The sequence below is a fragment of the Balaenoptera physalus genome (genome assembly GCF_965194825.1).
Source record: "Balaenoptera physalus genome assembly, chromosome: 16".
NCBI classification, from domain to species: Eukaryota; Metazoa; Chordata; class Mammalia; order Artiodactyla; family Balaenopteridae; genus Balaenoptera; species Balaenoptera physalus.
Window position 1 is genome coordinate 51,262,608 of NC_138898.1, and position 22,127 is coordinate 51,284,734.

The 22,127-nt window shown below is 50.0% G+C and overlaps 1 protein-coding gene across 9 annotated transcripts in view; it reads right to left on the reverse strand.

Moving 5' to 3' along the window:
• Nucleotides 1-17,742, reverse strand: part of NPRL3 (NPR3 like, GATOR1 complex subunit) — a 34,630-nt gene extending 16,888 nt beyond the window's left edge. For 3 of the 9 annotated variants that reach the window (XM_082431697.1, XM_082431700.1, XM_082431698.1), the window contains exons 1-5: nucleotides 17,352-17,742; nucleotides 13,290-13,359; nucleotides 6,428-6,557; nucleotides 5,464-5,538; nucleotides 698-851 (exon numbers count right to left, since the gene is read on the reverse strand). In XM_082431697.1, the coding sequence (XP_082287823.1) occupies nucleotides 698-851; nucleotides 5,464-5,538; nucleotides 6,428-6,557; nucleotides 13,290-13,359; nucleotides 17,352-17,469 (547 nt within the window). In that variant the 5' untranslated portion in view covers nucleotides 17,470-17,742. Of the gene's footprint in view, nucleotides 1-697; nucleotides 852-5,463; nucleotides 5,539-6,427; nucleotides 6,558-7,937; nucleotides 8,065-13,289; nucleotides 13,360-14,597; nucleotides 16,022-16,799; nucleotides 16,821-17,351 lie in introns of those variants that run through there. The other 6 variants (XM_082431693.1, XM_082431694.1, XM_082431695.1 and 3 more) reach the window with 6 other exon arrangements.
• Nucleotides 17,743-22,127: the final 4,385 nt, after the last annotated feature.

Genomic DNA, 22,127 nt, shown 5'->3' on the forward strand with positions numbered 1-22,127 from the left:
TCTGGATTGTTATTAGCTAGTACATAACTGGGCAAAATAAATATATTACAAATTTTGACAACTAACTGTCAAACATCAAAAGCTAATTTTTACTGAAAAAATGCACCCGAGTGACACAGTTCATGTACACTTCTACTTATTGCTAAAATTAGCCCAGGTTCACTGGCAAATCTGTTCCTAGTTTTCTCTTCGTTAGAGAGGTGCTGACCCGAGAAGACGGAGGTGAACAGTGTGTGACAGGTGGGCATCTCTCTGCTCTAAAATATTGACAGTACACCAAAGCCTCATGGGGATCTATTAGCAGACATTACTTTTAATAACTGGTCAACTGACAACTCCGTTGGGTCCCCCTTCAATTTAGGTGAAAGCAAAGAACTGGCCCCCCCTCAGCCAGCTCAATCTTCCTGCTGCCCCTCTGCATGCCCCCTGCTTCAGGGGACTGTCCAGCGGGACCAGGGCGGGACAGGCGGTGCCTGACCTGCAGGAAGAGCCACCATGCAGGGGTCTGGGGGGAGGGGAACGTCTGGGGCTGGGAAGTCACTCCCGGAACATCAGTTCAGGAATCTGGGTCTAGCTGTGTCCCTTGGGGGTCTTCCTGTGCACCCAGGGCATGCTCAGCCCACCATACAGACCATTAGTTTCCAGATCGGCCCACCCAATGGGGTCCCTGCCCAGAGAGGCTGCCCGCAGCCCTCACCGTCGGCCATGGCAGACACCTCGTCCTGCAGCGCCAGGATCAGCTTGGCCTCCCGCGTGAGGTACTGGCAGCGGCGCTCCTCGTGCTGCAGCACGGTGGCAATGCGGCGGGAGAGGTTGTGCAGACAGTTTATCACCGATGGGTCAGCGTTGGCCTGCAGGAGAGAGGCCACAGCCAACTCGATCGTAGCACACGCACTCGGGGAGGACACGCAGCAACACTCAGAGCCCCTCTCTGGGCGCCACCACTGTCCCCAGTCCCGGGTGCCCTCTAGGGCCTGTCCCAGCAACGTGGGCATGGAACAGCCGCCTGGACGGCAGCACAGATGGCTGCGTGGGGGTCCCCGGTGTGGAGGGAGGGGGAACACAGGCATTTCTAACAAGCAGAGAGAGGTGCCCATGCCCAGGGCCCCAGGCCAGGGCCATCCAGGAAGGCAGAGGACGTTCAGGCATCCACTCTGGGCATGACAGGGGCAGCCCAGTGGCACAATGGAAGGCACAGATCCCATCAGCCACCTGCTGTGCAACCCTGGGTCACAGGCTCCCATCTGAGAAAGAAGAACAGTGGCCCCTCTCTGAGCAATCAGTCAACATGTCAGGTGCTCAGAACAGAGCAGAACCCCTGGCAGTGTCTGCGGTCACCAATGTGCCGCTGAGTGCTAGCGGACAGGACCGGCTGTGTGAGAATTTGGTCACACGGCCCATGTTACAATAAGGACACAGTGTAAGAAACAGAAGCACCAGGCCCACTGTTCAGTGAAGACCTGTCCTCAGGGTAAGCAGCTCTTCCTGAGACCCTGGCTAACAGAGAAGCCAGGAGGCGCCAGGCCACCCCCTTCCCTCCACACCCGTGCTCACTCTGGGACCTATCAGGGCCACAGCCAGGCCAGGCGGGCGCATCCACCCAGGCCAAGGGTGGGGCAGGCAGCTGTGGGGTCTGTGAAGATGGTCCACGGAACAGATAACCAGCCCACCGTGACTCAGCGCTCCAGGAGGCCGCCAGAACAGCTGAGTCATCCCGCGGGTGGAGGTGGGAGGAGGGGGAGGAGTGGTGCCCACGATTAGAACCTCTGGTCGCCCCCGCTCCCGGTTATCTACAGGCAGGGCCCTGTGGTGAGTGTCCACAGCCAGGCTCCTGGGCCAGATCCTGACCTGACTCAGTAAACCCCCTCACCACCTGGAGCTGGAGACACTTTCTGAGCTCCTAGCAGACCCATGTTCGCAAACAGAGCACACCCCAGGCAGCACACCTGTGCGGGCACAGGGCTGAGGGCTGACTCCACGCCGGGCCCACCTACAGGCAGCAGCCCTGCCCCATGCCCAGGACAGCCCCTCAAGTGTCCCCGCAAGGTCATAGAACGGAGGGTCTGGGGTATAGGGTGTACACAACTGCCTCAGAACAAAATGTTCTGCTTTAGATTTTAGAGAAATCTGTGTAAAATTCCTCCCTGCAGCAAAGCAGAGAGAGGAGAATGACCTGGGCGCGTGGTTACTCCCTTGAAGAAGTAGCCCAGTCACACCTGAGGGCCTGACCCTCCATCACGCTCCTACTGGCTGGGGCACAACAGTGTCACAAGTCAGGCGTCCAGGGCCGCACGCTCACACTCCGGGATGAGCGAGGATGGAGCGTGCCTGGGTGTCCCCACCGGCTGCACAGGCCAGGCTCGGCTCAGGGTGCCCACAGAGCCTGGGCTACGTGGGGCCACAGTGAGAAAGCGACCACCCAGGCCGTGCCAGCCCTGAATGGAGCTCTGAGAAACACCCACTCTCCCCGCATGCGACATGAAGCAACAATGAAGTGTAGGGACTTGCCTGCGAGACTTTCTCACCCTGAAACTTGTACCCAAATCCAGTCAGGCCTTCAGAGCTAACGTTCAGCTTGCGGAAAACACACGGACATGGAGCAAGCCTGACTGCGCACTGAGATGGGTCCGACCGTGGACCCTTCATGGGACAAAGGAGGGGAGAGTCAGAGACCTGGAGACACAACCCCCAAGCTTGTGTGGGCTGGCTTCTGGTTTTCACCCCGGTTCAGACAGGTCAACGGGAAAAAACGCTGTGGCAACTAGGGCGCGTTTCCATGGACCAGGTAGTAGTTGATACCAACTTACGGTGAGTTCTGTCAGGTATGGTATAAAATAGCTGTCCCCCCTTTTCCAGAGACGCCTTCTGAAGTATGTGGGGGTGAGCAGACATGAGGTCTGAGACTTGTCTTGAAATGCTTGAGCGATGGGGTTGGGGGCAGATGGAGCCAGGGTGCAAGGCAGCAGCTGTGGCATCTCAGAGATAGGTGTGCAAGGACCATCAATCTATTGTCACTAGCTCAGGGTTTGTTTAAAACTTTTCAAAGTAAAAAGGGTGCACATTTTTTTTTTAGCATGCACATTTTTAAATGACTACAGAAAAGAAGAAAAAAACTGGTCCACCCTTTACGCTATTTTAAATTCCTCCCACTGTTCACCTCACGGCCTCTGTGCTCTGAAATCCTACACTGCCCTGTTCCCACTGCTTTAACCTGGCAGTGAGCCACCCACCCGCTCCAGGGTCTGGCCTCGCCCCCATTTCTCATCTTCAGTGGCCACAGGACGTTCCAGTGTGTAAAACCACCACCCTGTCTAATCATTCCCCAACTACTGGATACCAGGATTATTTCCAGCCTACTTATTATAAAAATCTTCATACAACTTTAAAATCTGCCTGTTTTCTTGACTGCCATGTCCATGGGTGTCATACACTCCGCTACCACACCCTGCTCCCCAGAGATGAGGGCTTGCCAGCAACGTCCAGGGTGGGGCCGAGGCTGCTTCTCATGGCCCACCCCACAGGGCTATCAGTGCTGACAGGGGGACAGCACTGGTCATGGTTTTGGTTTGCCTGTCTTTAACTTGAGTTCTCTTTGTGGATGTTTGTATTACGTAACGATATAAGTAATAAAGGGACACTGTGAAAATGCAAACACTATGGAAGTGCACGAAGCAGAACGTAAGAGTCTCCTCTCGGAACCTTGAGCCCCAGGGATAGCCACCAGGAACAGTTGACTTTGTTTTAACTTGCAGCTCTTTATTTATCAACAAGGTGGGCCAGTTTTAAGAATTAAGCTCCCTTCAGAAAGGAGAAAGTTCCATTTAGGAGCTTTTCCCTAGCATTATTTTGATTCTGAACTCTTCAGTGAGACCTGTGGTCTCCACAACAGAAAAGCCTCAGTGGGAAAAACACTCTGAGACTAAGACGGCACCTGATAGGACAGGTTCCCTCCTGCTCAGGCTCCCCCCCCACCACACCAAAGGGTACAGAGCACATTGCTCCTTGTCACCAAGATCTAGCCACTTTCTCACTGACACTTCTGTACAAAAGCCATCGTGCAGCTCACATGTGCCCAGCCAGAAAGAACTACTGAATTCTTTGGTGAAAACTGATAGTGGGATATTTCTGAGGAATGCCATTATTTAACAGTACGGAATATACACATTTCCTAAATTTCAAAGTCCCTTCGTAATACCAGCCAGTCCTTACCCAGGGGTGCTTTTTATATTTATTTAGATCCCTTGTATTTTGACAGCTTTATTGAAAAGAAATTCCCTGTAACTAGTGAAAACACAACTTCAGACAGTGCTGGGAACTGCCATAAGAAATAATTAAGCTTAATTATAAAACAACAGAAAATAACAAGTGTTGACAAGGATGTAGAGAAATTGGAACCCTCGTACATGGCTGGTGGGGATGTAAAATGGTGCAGCTGCTGTGGGAAACAGCCTGGCAGCTCCTCAAAAGGTTAAATATAGAGTCACCACGTGACCCAGCAACTCCACTCCTAGATATCGACCCCAAGGGAAAGGAAAATCTGTCCACACAAAACTTGTACACAAATGTCCTTAAGAGCATTGTTCTTATAGCCAAAAGGTGGAAACAATCCAAAAGTTCACCAGTAGATAAACAGATGAAGTACGGTCTATCGTACAATGGAATATGATTGGGCCATAAAAAGGAATAAAGTACTGATATACATTATAACATGGATGATTCAATTAAGATTATTTTTAAAAAAAACTAAAAATAATTTTTAAAAACCCACAAGGACCTGCTATATATCCCTACTGTATAGCAGTAGAGGTATGTATGTATATATAGATATACATGTATATTCTTTTTCAGATTCTTTTCCATTATAGATTATTACAAGATACTGAAGATAGTTCGTATACCTAACTGAATCACTTTGCTGTACACCTGAAATATTGTAAATCAACCACACTTCAATTAGAAAAAAAATTGTAAAAAAATGGCTGAATCTCAAAATCATTATGTTAAGTGAAAGAAGTCAGACACCAAAGGTTGCATATTGTAGGATCCCTTTTATATGAAACATGCAGAACAGATAAATCCACAGAAAGAGAAAACACATTGGTTGTTTCTGGGGGCTGGGGGAGGGGAGAGAATGAGGAATAACTGGTATCCTTTTGGGGCAACGAAAACTGGATAGTGGTGATGGTTACACAACATTGCTACCAGATGCCACCAAAATGTCTCTTTAAAATGGTTAAAATGGTAAATTTGATGTTATGTATATTTTACTTAAAAAAAAAAAAGAGGGAAACAATGAAGTTAGACTCTTCCAGCACCCCACGAGGGCCAGTGCCGTGCCCACAGCGGTCTGAGCTCTAAATCAACAACACGGTCACCGGAAATGAGCTCTGCCCTCCCACCCCCTCCCCACCGTCCTCCCCACCCCACCTCCCTGATCTGCTCTTCAGCCATTTATACACTCACCCTCAGTGCAAATACCACGTTAAAAAGAATCATGGTGGGAGCCTCCCTCTTCGGGGATGGATCTGTTTTGGAGACCTGTGAAAGAGGCACAGTTCTAGTGAATGAGAGCCACCACTTCCCAAGAAAAGCACTTAGAGCTATTACTTCAGGCAGGGAAAGTGTTCCAGAATACAGCAGAACCAGAGAAAAACAGAGACCTAGGTGTCTGATAAGTGACCAGCGCCCTTGCACAGACAAGTGCTGGCTGCATGGACAGACAGTCGCAGTGGAGAAAGGAGCAGGAAGGTGCTGAGACCCAAAGTGACGAGACTGTCCCAGTCACCTCGACTGAGCTGAGGTGCCCAGAGGAGAAAAGGTGGAGAGGTGCTCAAGTGGATGGAGTGCTCCCTGCCCAGACCCTCCTTTCCCCACGCCAACCCCCGTGCCCACTTGAGTCCTCCCAGGCAGGACAAGTACTCAGGACAATGCTCCCACCCAGGAGAGACAGGGCTGCCACCCAGCCAGCCCAGGGCCCAAACACCAAGCTGCCTACAAGTGTTGCCACCAGAGGGCAGAGGAGTCCCTGGGCCGTCTCAATCAGGCCTGTCAGAGAGGGTATGGCACAACAGTAAGAGCTAAATTAATAACAATACTGGCTATGATATCACTTAATAAGTAAGAAGAAATGCTTGTACTACTTTATATAAAGTTCAAGAATCTGACAAACGCTGCTGATCTCATTCTCTTGGCCTCCCCCGAGAAACCGGCATCATATCTACAAAGTAGAAGGCCACAGTCAGGAGAAAGGCTGGATGCAAACAGCAAAAGCTAAGGGCAGGGGCTGAGACACCAGGGCAAGGATGCCTGTGTCCTTCTTAGCCAGACCCTCAGGGCCCAGGAGGAGGTGCAGCTAGGCAAGCACCTGATGGGGTCTGCTGCACGGGGCTGCCTTCTACAGGCCTGCGTCAGCCCAGGGAGGGTGTACCTGGCCCAGCGCGTGCTGCAGCAGCGTCGGGTGCCCAACAAAACGCACGTTATCGATCTTCAGTTCAAACTTCTGCCCACACATTTCAGACTTGGTTGCCAAAATTGTTGCCAGAATAACATCTGAAAACCTTAAAATTAAAAAAAGGTAGAGTGGGAAAGAGTTAATCAAGTGCCACAGCACCAAGCCTGCTGCCCCAGGGGTGGGGGGCAGCTGCGCGCAGGGTGGCTCTGCCCCCACCACTGACCTGGAAGCTTCTGACAGTCTCCCTTCTTTTTTTTGGACGTTGGATATTTTTCCTTTATTTTTTATTTATTTATTTTTTGATGTAGACCATTTTTAAAGTCTTCATTGAATTTGTTACAATATTACTTCTGTTTTATGTTTTTGGTTTTTTGGCCCCAAGGCATGTGGGATCTTAGCTCCCCGACAAGGGATCAAACCCGCACCCCCTGCATTGGAAGGCGAAGTCTTAACCACTGGACCACCAGGAAGTCCCTATTTTTAAATTTATTTTTGGCTGCATTGGGTCTTCGTTGCTGGGCGTGGGCTTTCTCTAGTTGCGGTGAGTGGGGGCCACTCCTCGTTACAGTGCATGGGCTTCTCATTGCGGTGGCCTCTCCTGTTGCGGAGCACCGCCCTAGGTGCGCAGCCTTCAGTAGTTGCAGCACGCGGGCTCAGCAGTTGTGGCACGCGGGCCCTAGAGCGCAAGCTCAGTAGTTGTGGTTCATGGGCTTAGTTGCTCCGCGGCATATGGGATCTTCCCGGACCAGGGACCGAACACATGTCCCCCGCATTGGCAGGCGGACTGTCAACAACTGCGCCACCAGGGAAGTCCCCCGACAGTCTCCCTTCTGAAGCAATCCCCAAGACTAGGGTCGCAAAGTCACCAGAACTACAAGGCGGAAGGTGCGTGCTGCCACCCTGGGCCCTGCCCGCCTGGGAGGGCAGAAGGAACAAGGCACCTGCCCGGAGAGGAGGAAGCTGCGGGAGCCCGCGCGGCTTGTCAGGCTGGGGGCCTCCCCCACCGGCCCAGGTGTGCTGGGCTGCTCCCCTCAGCCCCCGGGACGCCCACCCCTCAGTGCTGTGCGAAGGCCGAGAGGAAGCACGCATTGCAGCGTGTGGATCACTCTCCTCACGGCTCGGCTGCCCGTCCCTTCCCTTCCCCTCAACACTTAAACCTTCCAGTTTTTATTAGGGAAGAAAGGTTCCAGATGCACTAGATGTGCACACCCACTGACTGACATGGACGGAGGGATGGACAGGGCTGGACACCACGGAGGAGGAATGACTGGGTGCAGGTAAGAGCAGATTTGGATATGATCCCTGTAAAACTGCCCCTTTTCCAGGCTCTTCTGCACCTTTAGGTCTCCTTCCTGCCCGGGCCGGTGGCGGGGGGAGGGGGGGGGCGGATCAGATAAGGGAGAGTCACTGCAGGGAGGAGAGGACAGTGCAGACTCTTATCTCAGAGCCCAGGCTCGGGGCCTCCACTCTGGAAACCGTGTCTAACCTGGAGCCAGAAGGCAGACAAGTCCTGTGCTCATTTCTCCACCTGGGGAAAGCATCTCCATCACACAGGTCAGGTCGGAGGACAGGTTGTGCTGGGAGGGGCTCCAGCCTCCCTGGGGCTGCATTCTGTCCTAAAGAGCCCATCAAGGACAAACACTCAGCGTTGAGTCCTGGGCCTTCCAGAGGAGCTGTGGTGAACAGGCACCACACCAGATACTTCTCTCCAGGAGGCCCTTGCTCTGGGGGAAGGGAAGCACTTCACACCAGAACCCTCTCCTTCAGAGAAGGGAAGGGTGCTGCACACTGCTGCAACTCCAAAACAGCAAACACCTCTGGGATAAACGGATCTAGGAGAGGGGCCACTCGCTCCCGGCTCCTCGCACACTGCAGGGCTCACCAACCGAAGCAGGAGTGACTCGGAGCCAGCTGCAGCAAGGGCCTGGCTACGCTCGACCAGCACCGAGCAAGACAAAGCACGGGACTTCCCAAGCCTCTCCCCGCCAGCGGGTGGGGAGCCTGGGGTGGGGTCACGCTGGTGTCCAGCCTTCCTCCAGGACTGACGTGGTCTTCTAGGCGTCCTAAGTTGCCCTGTGGCCCCCAAACAAACCAGATGCAGAGGGTCTGTCAGAATGGGCTGCCGTTCCACTTGCACAGTCTGGGCTGCGGTCAGACCTTCCGACACCAATACCATCAAAGACATTCTGGGACACGCAGCCCCCACAGCCGGAGCTCTTGGCCTCCCCTGTGGGTGTCTCGCCCTGGAATACTGTTCTCTGGAGTGATTAAACCAGAGATGGAATATTCCAGTGTCTTAGACCGGAATCGTTACATGCTTTCTTCAAAAGCCCCCAATGGCTCACTCTGCCCTGGAAGCTGCATCTGGGGGCCCAGTTAGGGTGACGGAGGGCCCAGGGTGGTGGAACCTAACAAACACTGCTGCCCTAGCGCCTGACCCAGTGCCAACACTACCCGCCCTATCTGAACAAACACCTCCCTCTACTCTGCCACCCACTGACTCAGGACACACCAATTAACAGATAGAAAAACAACCTCCCGCCACCCCAGAGACTTCACTTTTTACCGTGATATCCAAAAATCTCTACCGAAAACCTCTGCTCTGCCACAAAGAGCCTCAGATGGGCCTGAGCCCTGACCCTCAGCCACCATTCCAGGAACCTAAGTTAGCCGGGCTGTGGGATGGGGCCTGAGATTCAGAGGCAAGAAGTGGTGGCCAAGTTCACAACTATAAATGTCCAAATCCAAAGGCCAAACAGAAAGCGCTTTCCCCACTTGGGCCCAGAGAGGCTGGGGTCTGCGAAGGCAGCCAACCAGAAAGCCAGGTGCCGCTCAAGTTAAAAGTCACACTGCCCTAAGTGGCCACTCAGGGAGGTCCCTCTGCTGTTTGGCCACTCTGCTTGTCTGAGCAAGTCTGGTTCACAGAGAAATCCACTCACCAGAGCTTAATATTACACACTGATGACAGAAAAAACACTTGAGTGGCTTTATACTTTATACAGCATCTGCTGACATAACATGCACAAAGACAGAGTTATGTCCCTCATGACATAACTGCCATAAATAGCAAATTGAAACAAAAACAAGGTCAATGTTTGTTTGTTTGTTTTGGCCGTGCCACATGCCTTGCAGGATCTTAGTTCCCTGACCAGGGAATTGAGCCTGGGCCCTGGTAGTGAAAGCACCAAGTCCTAACCACTGGACTGCCAGGGAATTCCCTCAATATTTGCTTGTTGTTTCCAAAATTTAGAAAAATACTTTTCCCTTGTTTTGATGGTGAAAGGCCTGGTAAATATATTGTAACACAATAAAATCGCTGCTACAAAAACTAACATTCCTGTAATAATTTAGAGATTAAGAAAGAAAACACATTTAGAAAGATGAATCAGCCCAGCTGGAAGACAAGCCAAGACCTTCCATTCCTGCTAAGACACTTGGGAACAGGGCTTGTTCTCTGACCTGGCCAAAAAAAGAAGGGACAGCACGGAAGAGAGCTCGACTCTGCCCCCTCCCATTCTGGGGGCTCCCAGATGCTCTGTGCACCTCCAACACCCAGCGGGTACACCCTGTTGGGGATGGGAGGGCCCCACTGTATCCTTGCCTTCCAGTAAAGTGTCATATAAACCCCATGGGAACATTTTTGCCTCTAATGGGCACACACAACAGCATCCAAGCCCAAGCATCACATGGAACACTCAGCCCTTGGTAGAGACCCCCACTAAGCCCCTCTGATAAATGAAGGCAAGGAGCAATGATCAAGGGTCTCTCTGGGGGGCAGCAGGCGGGTGAGACAAGCAAACCTGCTCCTGCTTGCCAACCACCCTCCCAGGGCATGGTGTCTGCCTGGAGGAGGGGGCATTTGTGTGCATGCCTAGTCCCAGAAGTCCCTGGTGCCAGCCAACCCTGTCTTGGCACTCAGGTACAGAGAACCAGCTAACTAAGTCCAGGGGGAGAAAGGGCAGGGGCTGTGGAAAGCCTGGGCACTCATGGGGCACAGGGCAGTGAGCCTGTGTGCCCATCAGTCCTTCTCCAACACTGAGGGAAATCAGGAGTCCAGCACAACCACAGGAGAAGGCGGCAGGAACTGAGACAGAAGGACGGTGGAGAACCCTTGGCCTTACCCTGCAGCCAACCGCCCATCGCCTGGAGGACACGGCTCGCTGAGATGGGAACAGGACCATCGAGACCAAACAAGAACACACCGACTCTAAAAATCATGAAGAGTTACGAGGTCGTGATCAACACAGTGCTAAGGTCTGGCAGAAGTACCACCACTTATATTAACTACTGAGGTCAAGGTTAAGCCACTTTGCCACACAAACAAGAACAGACACTCCCCACGTGGAAGACGTACTGCACAGTCTTTCCACCAACGCTGCAATCCTCACGTGTGAACCCAGGCCAGGCAAGAATGAGTCAGTTCCCAGAAGCAAGAGCAAGGCCAGAGGACCCCGGTCAGAGCCCAGCACCACACGCACTAGCTAGACGCCTGGGCACAAGTGTTCAATCTTCTGACCAAACCGTCTCAACAAGATCAAATGAGGTCCCACAGGTGGAAGCCTCACGAAAACCGCAGAGCGCTGATGAATATCTCAGCCCCAATTCCCGAGGTCCTGTGGCCACCTGCAGAGCTGACCTCCCTGACAGCAAGACCACACCTTTTCTAAGCTTGACCTTCAGGCTGTAGAAAAAACAGACAATAACCATTTTCTTCTCTCCCTAGTGAATTCTAGAAAAGGGTTAAAAAAATTGTGACGGTCAATTCGTGTACCCTGAAACACATCATGATGATAATTCATCTTATAAAATTAGCCCGTGCTCTAAGGCAGTGCAGCCAACAGAGCTTTCTACACGATGGAAAGACACTAAACCTGCGCCTTCCAACACAGTGGCAGCTGGTCACGTGTGGCCACTGAGCACCTGAAATGTGGTCAGTGCAACTGAGGAACTCAATTTCTTTCTTTCTTTCTTTTCTGGCCTCACTGCACGGCTTGCGGGATCTTAGTTCCCCAACCAGGGATCGAACCCACGCCCTCGGCAGTGAGAGCGCAGAGTCCTAACCACTGGACTGCCAGGGAAGTCCCAGTTTCTAATTTTATTTAATTTCAGTCCACCTCATTTTAAACGGCCACCCGGGCCAGGGAGGACAGCCCTGGGCAGCACAGCTCTGCGTCCTCCCTCCCCTGAGGCCGGCCATCACCACACGCAGAGGCGACCCATCAGCCCTATTAATGTGCCTCTGACCTGGCAAACTGACAAGCAGGAACGTTCCACCGGTTACAGAAGAAAAAGCACCTCTGAAAATGACAACTAAGGAAAATGGAGAATGGATGTGAGGCACCGTCACTGCGTGGCTCCGGGAAGATGTCTGGGCTGGGACAGGGCCCCCCCGGTGCCAGGGCAAGAGCAGGAGCTTGGCAGGTCTGTAGGACAAAATGCAGCCGGGCCCCTGGGGGTACTGACCTGCACCTCTGCAGGTGTGGGGTGGGGAGTGGGCTCACCAGGTGCTACAATGTGTTGAAATGACCAAATAGAGGCATTCTTCAGTTTAATGAACGTCTAAAGAGACCAGCTTGTTCTCCTTAGGGAACAAGGATGTCTGGGGTCCCGAAAGACCCACAGTGTCTTATTCCCTTCCCCTGGTTTCCTCTCTTTATTATGCTAAATACAGAATGAATTCCCCAGAAAACATCCTCATGGTCATTTTATTACAAGCCTCTGAAAAGTAACTGCAGCAATTAGGTGTTGCCGGTCCTCCTTACAGACTGTTCCAAGAACTCTTTCTGAGCCTTCAGAAGCCCGAGCCTCACGTCACGGAGCAGGCAGGTGGCCAGCCCTGCTCTGAACTCTCCATGACACAGGTCGGGGACAAAATGCACTCAGGGGGTGTGCAGGGGCAAAAGCTTTCTATGTGCCTCACAAACAAGAGTTTGTTCCCTGTTGCCATCTTTAAAGGACATGACATCCACAGGCCTCTAAGTCAAGCAGGATGACCCACGGGATATCCAGCAGCACCCGCCACCACTGGTCCCTCTTCCAGAACCCACTCCCCTCAGAGATAGTCACTGGTCATGCCAGAGGCCCCTGACATCCTTACACAAAGGGATACAAACCACTCTTGGAAGTACACAGCGCTATGGCAGGCATGGTGCCGTGTCAGAGAACTGAGGGAAACCGTACTAACACACTGCATGGCGAGGGCCCAGCGTGGGGACCTCAGCGACTTTCCCACAGACACTACCTCACGCAGGACTGGCAATTTACAATCTTTTCTTCTTCATCTGGGCCTGAGTTACCATTCATTAAGCTTTAAAATGAACATAAGAAGGCAGAAGTGGTCATTTCTCAAGGTTGCCACCCAGAAAGCACTTCCCAGAGAGAAGAGGGGTAGCATGCACAGGAAAGAACAGGACCTGCCTTTCATCCGGGCCCTAAAAAGCAAGGGTCACAACAGCCCTGGCTCTCAGGCCACCTCACCACCTGGACAGGCTGTGCTGCACCTAAGCACCTACATTTGACCTCTGGACACGTGCCTGACGACTAGGGTCTGAGGACAGCACCGGGATCTGCCGTCCTGCACGTTCCTCTCATGGGAGATAAACGTCCTGCAGCGACACGGCCTCATCTGTTCTCCAACCTGCCCTACCAACCACACAGCCCACAGCAGGACCATGAAACTGAATTATGCAGAAAGCCAGAGACTGGCAACACAATCCCCACCTGTGTCTGCCTGAAACACCCACCAAGTGGAAAAGAGAACACGGGGTTTCTCAGGGGAGAAAACATCTGGGTCAACGGGAGGACCAGTCCTGCCACGGAGTGACTGCAGAGCCCGTACCTGGAGTCGCCATCCTGGTCCTCGGCATGCTCTCTGGTGCTGTTGACAGCGTATCTGCTACGAGGCTTACCTGAGTGAAGGTAAAAAGGGGAGAATAGCTAAGAAAACAGGATCCATCCACATACAGTAAGGTTGTTGAACCATTAAAAGTGATGGCTTCTGCTCTTGGATTGGAAAAATTAATATTGTTAAAATGGCCATACTACTCAAAGCAATCTACAGATTTAATGCAATCTCTATCAAATTACCCATGATATTTTTCACAGAACTAGAACATATAATCCTAAAATTTATATGGAACCATAAAAGACCCAGAATTGCCAAAGCAATCCTGAGAAAAAAGAACGGAGCTGGAGGCATAACCCTCCCAGACTTCAGACAATACTACAAAGCTAGAGTAATCAAAACAGTGTGGTACTGGGACTTCCCTGGCGGTCCAGTGGTTAAGACTCTGTGCTTCCACTGCAGGGGGCGTGGGTTCAATCCCTGGTCGGGGAACTCAGATCCCGCATGTCACATGGCGCGGCCACAAAAAAACAGTTTTAAATTATAGTTTCCAAGAAGTTGTGATAACATGGGAAATGCTCTTGCTATTATGTTAAGTTAAAAAAAAAAAAGGGATTATATATATACGCGTGCATGCGCACACACACACTCTCAGTGTATGCTGGCAACTAGGTTGGAAAAAGCAAAGGCAAAAGAAAGAATTTTTAAATGTCCATACAGCAATATCCTTCATATACAAAAACAACAATATCTTACCCAAATAATAACGTTTAAAGACTTAAGGACATTTACCACAGGCAAGTTTTTCATGTACAAGAGGCCCAAGAAGAAAACAGAAATGCTAACAAGGGTGACGAGAATGAAAAGAGGACAGACTATGTTCCTGAATGAGAAGATTCAACATAAAGATCCCATTCTCCCCATTTAATCACCATGTTTAATGTGACCCCCAAAACAACAGCAATGGCTTGGGAGTGGGGCCTAACACAGTCACTACTAATGTTTACCAGGAAAGCAAGCAGAAACGCCAGGATGATGCTGAAGAAGAAAAGTGATGATAAATGACTAATCCTACCTGATGGTATAACACAGTATAAAGTTACAATAATTCATCTGTGTGGAACCCACACATAGATAGATAGATTACTGGGAGAGGTAAGAAAAGTCAGAAAACAAACTCAAATAAACATGGGAATTTAGTATGCCATGAAGGCAGCAAAACTAATCAGGAGGGCAACGTGAATCAGTCCATAAAATGATGCTGGGACTAGGCAGACACACGGAAGAGAAAATTATACTGACTCTGAGCCAACCCCTCTCCAGCCGTGTGTGGGCCGCATGTTCCCACATCCTTCCTCATCCATCACAGCGCCCGCTCCACAGGACTCCAGGAGGCAAATGGGGGCACACACACAACTCTCAGCAAGTGCCCAGAAAATACCAGCTCCAGGGAGGAGCCTTCACCTTACACCAAAAGAAACACATTTTAAAAGCAAGAAGATAAACATTCCACGGGAAAACAAGAGAGACTCCTTTTGTTAATAATCTTGGAGAGCAGAAGGCCTTTCTATGTGTAACAACACTCAGAAACCACGAAAGAACAGACTGAAAACTTGACTCCATAAAAATCAAAACTCAGAGGCTAACTGGCTAAATATGTACAGCTTTGTCAAAAAGGTGTATCTTTATCCTAAATATATAAAAAAATCCTTCAAATCTGTAAAGAAAAAAAAAATCAAGCAATCCAAGAGGAAATTAGGCAAAGGTTATGAATAGGTGGTTCACTAAAAAGGAAATCCAAATGGCTTTGAAAACAAGAAAATATGATCACTCTCAGCTGGAAGGCAAATGCCCATAAAAACTACTTTCAGATACACTTTTTCACCTATCTCATTAACAAACATAGAAAAATCTGATCTATTAAAAATACAGGGCTTCCCTGGTGGCGCAGTGGTTGAGAATCTGCCTGCCAATGCAGGGGACACGGGTTCGAGCCCTGGTCTGGGAAGATCCCACATGCCACGGAGCAACTGGGCCCGTGAGCCACAATTACTGAGCCTGCCCATCTGGAGCCTGTGCTCCGCAACAAGAGAGGCCGCGATAGTTAGAGGCCTGCATACCGCGATGAAGAGTGGTCCCCGCTTGCCACAACTAGAGAAAGCCCTCGCACAGAAACGAAGACCCAACACAGCCATAAATAAATTAAAAATATAAAAATTAAAAAAAATTAAAAAAAAAAAAAAAAACATAGCGGAGGGGCTTCCCTGGTGGCACAGTGGGTGGGAATCCGCCTGCCAGTGCAGGGGACACGGGTTCGAGCCGTGGCCCAGGAGGATCCCACATGCCACGGAGCAACTAAGCCCGTGCGCCACAACTACTGAGCCTGCGCTCTGGAGCCCACGAGCCACAACTACTGAAGCTTGCGTGCCTAGAGCCCGTGCTCCGCAACAAGAGAAGCCACCACAATGAGAGGCCCATGCACCGCAGCGAAGAGTAGCCCCTGCTCGCCACAGCTAGAGAAAAGCCCGCGTGCAGCAACAAAAGACCCAATGCAGCCAAAAATAAAATAAATTAAAAAGAAATACATAGCAGATTATCCCTTGGATACAAACACCCCATTTCTGTGAATCGATCATATATTCTGCAGAATGAAAATATATATCCATAAAGGACATTCACACTGTATTAGCAAAAGATTGGAAACAACTTAAATGCCCATCAACAGAAGACTGGATGACTAAATCACAGCAAGTTCCTCCCATGATTCTGATAATTCTGAATCTATAATCCAAGATGTAAAGTGAAAATGAAAACAGGGCAGAACAGTGTGAATCGTGTGCTCACTTGTGTTTAGAAAATAAAACAATGCATGTATATGCTTGTATTTACACAGAAGGTTTCGGAAAGATGCACAAGAAAATGGTAACAGCACGTGACCCTACAAGGGGATGTGGGTGGCTGGGATCGATGAAAGAACTCTCATTTCATAATCTAAATCCGTTTGTACCTTTAAAACTTTGTACCATAGTAACAAACTTAAAAGCAATTTTTAGGGCTTCCCTGGTGGTGCAGTGGTTAAGAATCTGCCTGCCACTGCAAGGGACACGGGTTCGAGCCCTGGTCCAGGAAGATCCCACATGCCACGGAGCAACTAAGCCCTCACGCTGCAACTACTGAGCCTGCGCTCTAGAGCCCACGAGCAACAACTACTGGGCCCGCGTGCCACAACTACTTAAGTCCACGTGCCTAGAGACCGTGCTCCACAACAAGAGAAGCCACCACAAGGAGAAGCCCGCGCGCCGCAAGGAAGAGCAGCCCCCGCTCGCCATGACTAGAGAAAGCCGGCGTGCAGCAACGAAGACCCAACACAGCCAAAAATAAAATAAATGAAATAAATAAATTTATTTTTTTTAAAATCACATAAATTACAAATTGAACATTCATTATAGTGAAAAACTGCAAGTAAGCTACACTTCCATCCATAGGGAAAGGGCATGTTCTTACCAGGCAGCTGTGTACAACCAAAAACGGAGGTTATCTGTTTACTAGGTTGGAAAATGCTCCAAGGCAGATGGTCCAATGGAAAAAAGAGCGACTGAGAACAATACATCTATGTGAGAGGGAGAAAAACCCAAAGCAATAAACTATTTTTCTGTGGAGGTATATTTGGTGTCTATGTACAGGAGGAACAATTATGAACATGGTAAGTGGTTATCCCTGCAAGCGGGGGAGGAGCAGCAGAACTGGGGGGAAGCGGTCAAAGAAAACTTCAGATGTACCTGTATTTTCTACTTTATCCAAGCTGAATACATTCATACGGTGCTTTAGCTCTTTTAAAAGGCCAGAGACACCGATGAAACGTTAGCAGGAGTGGCTTTGGCATGCTAAAACTGAGTGATTTTTTTTTTCCCTGCTTCTTTTTACTTTTCTATCCTTCCCCAACACTCTTGTGATGAGAAGGCACCGCCTGTACGATAAGGAGAAGGAAAAAGGAAACGACATCTCCGCTAACGGCGAGGGAGGCGGCGCCAGGCCCTCCGCCCGGCGCCCACTTACTTGTCTGGGACGCCGGGTGCTCCTGGCTCCTCTGGAAGGGGTACCTGAACAGCAGCTTATTGCCCCGGCTCCCCGAGCTCACCAGAATCACGCTGATGGGGCTGGTGTTGTCCCCCATCCCGCCGGGGGCCTGGGGAGGGGTCGGGCCGGGACCAAGGCCGGGACGGGGAGGTGGGGACCCCCAGGAGGACGGGCCGGGGACGCGGGACAGAGGGCTCTGAGGACTGGTTGGGGGCGGGGGGCGAGGGGAGCCAGGCCGACGCCGCCCGCGCGACAGTGACGCAACCCAGGCGCCCCCTAACGCGGCCGGCGACGCTCACGAGACTCGCGCGGCAGCACGGGGCAAACGCGCAGAACATGCCTGCGCGCAGACCGAAGGAGTTTGCGCAGGCGTAGGCTGCCGTGTGCGCAGGCGCGAGGCAGTCTCTGGGCGCTGTGCTCGCGCGCATGCGGGGGGCGGCATTTTCCTGGAGTGGGGAGAAGAACCAGCGGGAACGCTAGCGGGAGGGTGCGGCCGGCTTAGCCGTCCGGTTCAAGGAGTCTTTCTCTAAATGTTGCTTTCTTCGTTATAAAAGGAACACTTGCTTTGGGCAGAAAGTTCTTTTTTAGAAACATAAAGTACTAAAAATAAAAAAGTAAAAAAAAAAAAAATTACTTCAGTGGATCACGGACCTAAATGTAAGAGCTGACCCTGTAAAACTCTTAGGAGAAAACACGGGGGTAAGTCCTCGTGACCTGGGGCTAGGCAGAGGTTTCTTAAATACGACACCAAGTGCACGAGCGACCAAAGAAGAAGTTAATTGGCCTGAATAGAGTTGCGAAATTGTGTGCTTCAAAGGACAAGACCAACAAAGTTAAAAGAGCGCTCACGAACCGTGAGAAAATGTTTGCAAGTCATATATCTGATGAGGGAATTGTATCCAGAATATATATATATATTAAACTCTTACAACTCTACAAGAAAAAGACAAGTAGCCAACTGAGAAGTGGGCAAAAGACGTGACTAGATATTTCCCCAAGGAATATAGACAAGTAGCCTGGAAGTATGTGAAAAGATGCTCAAACGTCTTTCCTCGTTAGAGAAACGCAAATCAGAACCAGAAAGAGAACACATCACACCCACTAGGATGGCTATAATCCAAAAGAAAAATGACAAGTGTTGGTGAAATTGGTATCTTGAGACACTGCTGGTGGGAATGTAAAATGGTGCAGCTACTGTGGAAGACAGCCTAGCAGTTCCTCAAAAGTTTAAACATAGAGTTCCGATATGACCCAGCAATTCCATTCCTTAGTATATACCCAATAAAATTAAAACATACACCCACTCAAAAACTTGTACTGTGTTCATAGCACCACTATTCATAATAGCCCAAAAGTGCAAATAACCCAACTGTCCTCCAACTGATGAATGGGTGAATCCAATAAGGTATAATCCATGCAATGGAATAGTATTCAGTCATAAAAAGGAACAAAATACCGATACATGAGTGAACCTTGAAAAAATAGATACTGTATGATTCCATTTATATAAATGTCCAGAATAGGCAAATCCTTAGAGACAGAAAGTAGATTACGTTGTCTGGGGCTGGGGTAGTTGGGGGGTGTGGCTGCTAATGGGGATGGGGTTTCTTTTGGGTGATGAAAATGTTCTAAAATTGTGGTGATGGTCACATAACTCTGAATATACTAAAACCCGCTGAATTTCACACTTTAAATGGGTGGAATGTATGATATGTGAATTCTATCTCAGAATACAGCTGTTTTTAAAAAGTAAAAAAAAAAATCACCCCACCCACCCCATCCCAGTCTTCCCCCAGAGATTACTGTAGTGAAGAGTCTACTGCAACTGTTTCCGAAATCTTTTCAAGCACATCAGATGCATGAGAAAGTAACCAATGGGCTAAGGAATGAGATTTTCATTGCCAAAGTAACCTCTTGCACTGAGATGACACAAACGTGTATTTTGCAGGGCACATTCATGGGTTGAATCTGCCAGGATAACGGGTACATGCATTTGAAGTGTCTCAGATGTTGCCCACCAACATATTGCCCTGCCCAGGGCTACATAGCATGGACTTTATTTTTTCCCAAAATTTCAAAAAAAAGGAAATAGTGTCTTACGTTGCATTTTTTTATTACTGAGGAGCAGAACTAACTGTATCACTTGATTATTTGCCAGAGCCTAAGAATTGCCTTCATGTTTCCTTTTGGGTTGTTTGTCCTTTGATGTATTTTTATTTCGTGAGGGTTAGTTACCCTCTGTTACAGATTCTGCAAGCCTTTTTCCCACTCTAGAATATATTGATTTTATGTATCATCAAAAGTTTTCTAAGTTCTCCCCCCAGTTCCCATGAATGTCCCCAGAATGGAAACAAGGGCACAGGAGCAGGAAGTGAGGCTGGGAGAGCTGGGTAGATGGGCTAGCTGTGGTAATGGGGGCCTCCCCACAGGGGTGCTGGGACTCTGCGGGTGCCCAGACATAAGAACCAGGACTCCGACTCAGGCCTCCTTCCTCCGACTTCCCTGGACATGCTGCTACCCATTGGATGGTCCTATGGCCCCAGAACCTGGCTGTCCTTAGGCTGGGGGAAGGCCCAGACATGGAGAAACCACTATTCCTCAATTACCCCCTTAGGGCCCGCTCCCTGCTAGCAACCTTCACAAAAGCATCCATTGTTTATTTTTCTGGCTGTGTGGCTAATGTCTTTTTATTGTAACAAGCACTGGAATCAATGAATGGTGATGGGAGCTCACCAGGATCCCTGCTCCCGGAGGTCCCGGATACAGGATACAACCCTTCCCAAGGCCCAGGTGCAGGGCTGTCGAGGGCTGGACTGGAGAAAGCGGGGTCCGAATCCCACATCACCCTCACTGGCAGCATCTCAGTCCATGTCTGTCTGTCTGTCTGCCTCACTGGGCTGTTAGGGAAGCCAGGGCTCACGGTCACTCCCTGGCCAATCCAGCCTGGTGCCAGCAGCCAGAGGGACCGAGGGTAGGCTGGCCCTACTTTGGGCCTCAGGTTCCCCACCAGTAACAGCAGTGGGAACAAATGGTCTCCTGAACAATGACGTGCCCAGGCCCAGCCTCTGCTCACTGCAGGGTATGTCCTCAGACTCTTCCCTGCCAGCACCCCACACCTCTAAGTCCTCATTTTAAATTTAGATAACTCTCTTTAGTAACCTGCTTTTTGGAAGGTAAGTGGATTCTTGGAAACTGAAACTCTTGACCTTTCCTCCCAGCCTGGGTTCTCCCCCTACTCCCCGGGGCAGGGCCAGGAGGCTCCTTGGACTGCCAGGCCTTATCAGTCCTGCCACTTGGTCTGGGCCTGATAGAGCCACCACTGCCAGAGGGCCAGGCGGGGCTCACAGACCCTATCTCAGACCCACCTTGACATCTCCACCATCTCTGCCCAGAAAGAATCATTCACCTACAATAGGAACCACGATAATCTTGAATTCATGCTGCCGTGTCTCAAGGTCACATGGTGACAGCTCATCCCTTCTAAGAGTGAGGTGGAGGCTATTCTAACCCCCACCCGAGGTTAAACCAGGGAAACTGGGGCTCACAAGTTACCTGACCCTGCCCAGGGTCACCCAGGGGCTGCTTTCTGGTGAGGGTATGCAGATCCCTCTTCGGTCTTCTGCTGAGACCAGGGCCCTCTGAACTCAGCCCCAGCTACACAAGCTCAGAACAAGCCTGGGGCTTGGAATTCGGCCCAGAGGCCAGCAGGTTTCAGCACCCTGAAGTCCTGCACAGGCTCGGGCCCCTCTTGTTTTCAGCGGGGAATGCAAGGCCTAGAGACAGAAGACCTTGCCCACAACAAACCTTGGTCTCCTCTGCCCACTCGGGCTGGTCCCCCTCCACTGAAACTGAACGTGTTTCGTAACCTTCCCGAGCCTCTGTTTCCTTATCTTAAAACATGTCATGATAATAAAATAAAACTTCTCTCACAGAGTTGTGAGGGTCAAATACCCAACATGAAGAGTATCCGTCTATGCCCAGGACTTAGAAAGCACTTGGTAAATGTTAGCTAGGGCCACACAACAGACTTCACCTCACACCACACAAAATCAGTCCAAGGTGGACTGTTGCCTGGCTCAAAGGACCAAACAGTAAAGTTCTTAGAAAAGTAATACAGAAGGTTCACTTCACTGAAGCCTTCAGTCCAATGCTTATTCCCCTTTTTTAAAAAATTGAGGTAAAATCTGCACAACGCAAAATTAACCATTTGAAAGTGAACAGTTAATTCAGTGGCATTTCGTATATTCGTAATGGATGCAACCATCATCACTAACTAGTTCCAGAATATTTTCATCATTCCCCATCCTCCCCATTGCCCTCCCCCCAGACCCTGGCATCCACTCATCCACTTTCTGTCTCTTTGGATTTGCCTGTTCTGGATGCTTCATATAAGTAGAATCACACAATATGTGTGGCCTTTCACATCTGGCCTCTTTCACTTAGTATAATGTTCTCAAGGTTCATCCATGTCAGGGTGTGTTGGTACTTCCATTTTATGGCTGAATAATATCTCATTGTATGGAAGTATCATGATTTGTTGATCCATTCCTCCACTGATGGACATTTGGGTTGTTTCCACCTTTTGGCTGTTGGGTATAGAAAGGTACAACATTTTTAAACCCAATTTTAAAAATCACTATATTTTATTGCATTAAAATTATAAACTTCCGTTCAAAAACAGTGCTAAGAGACTGCAGGCAAGGTACAGACCTGGGGGATATAAGACACATGAAACTGACAAAGAACTTATATCCA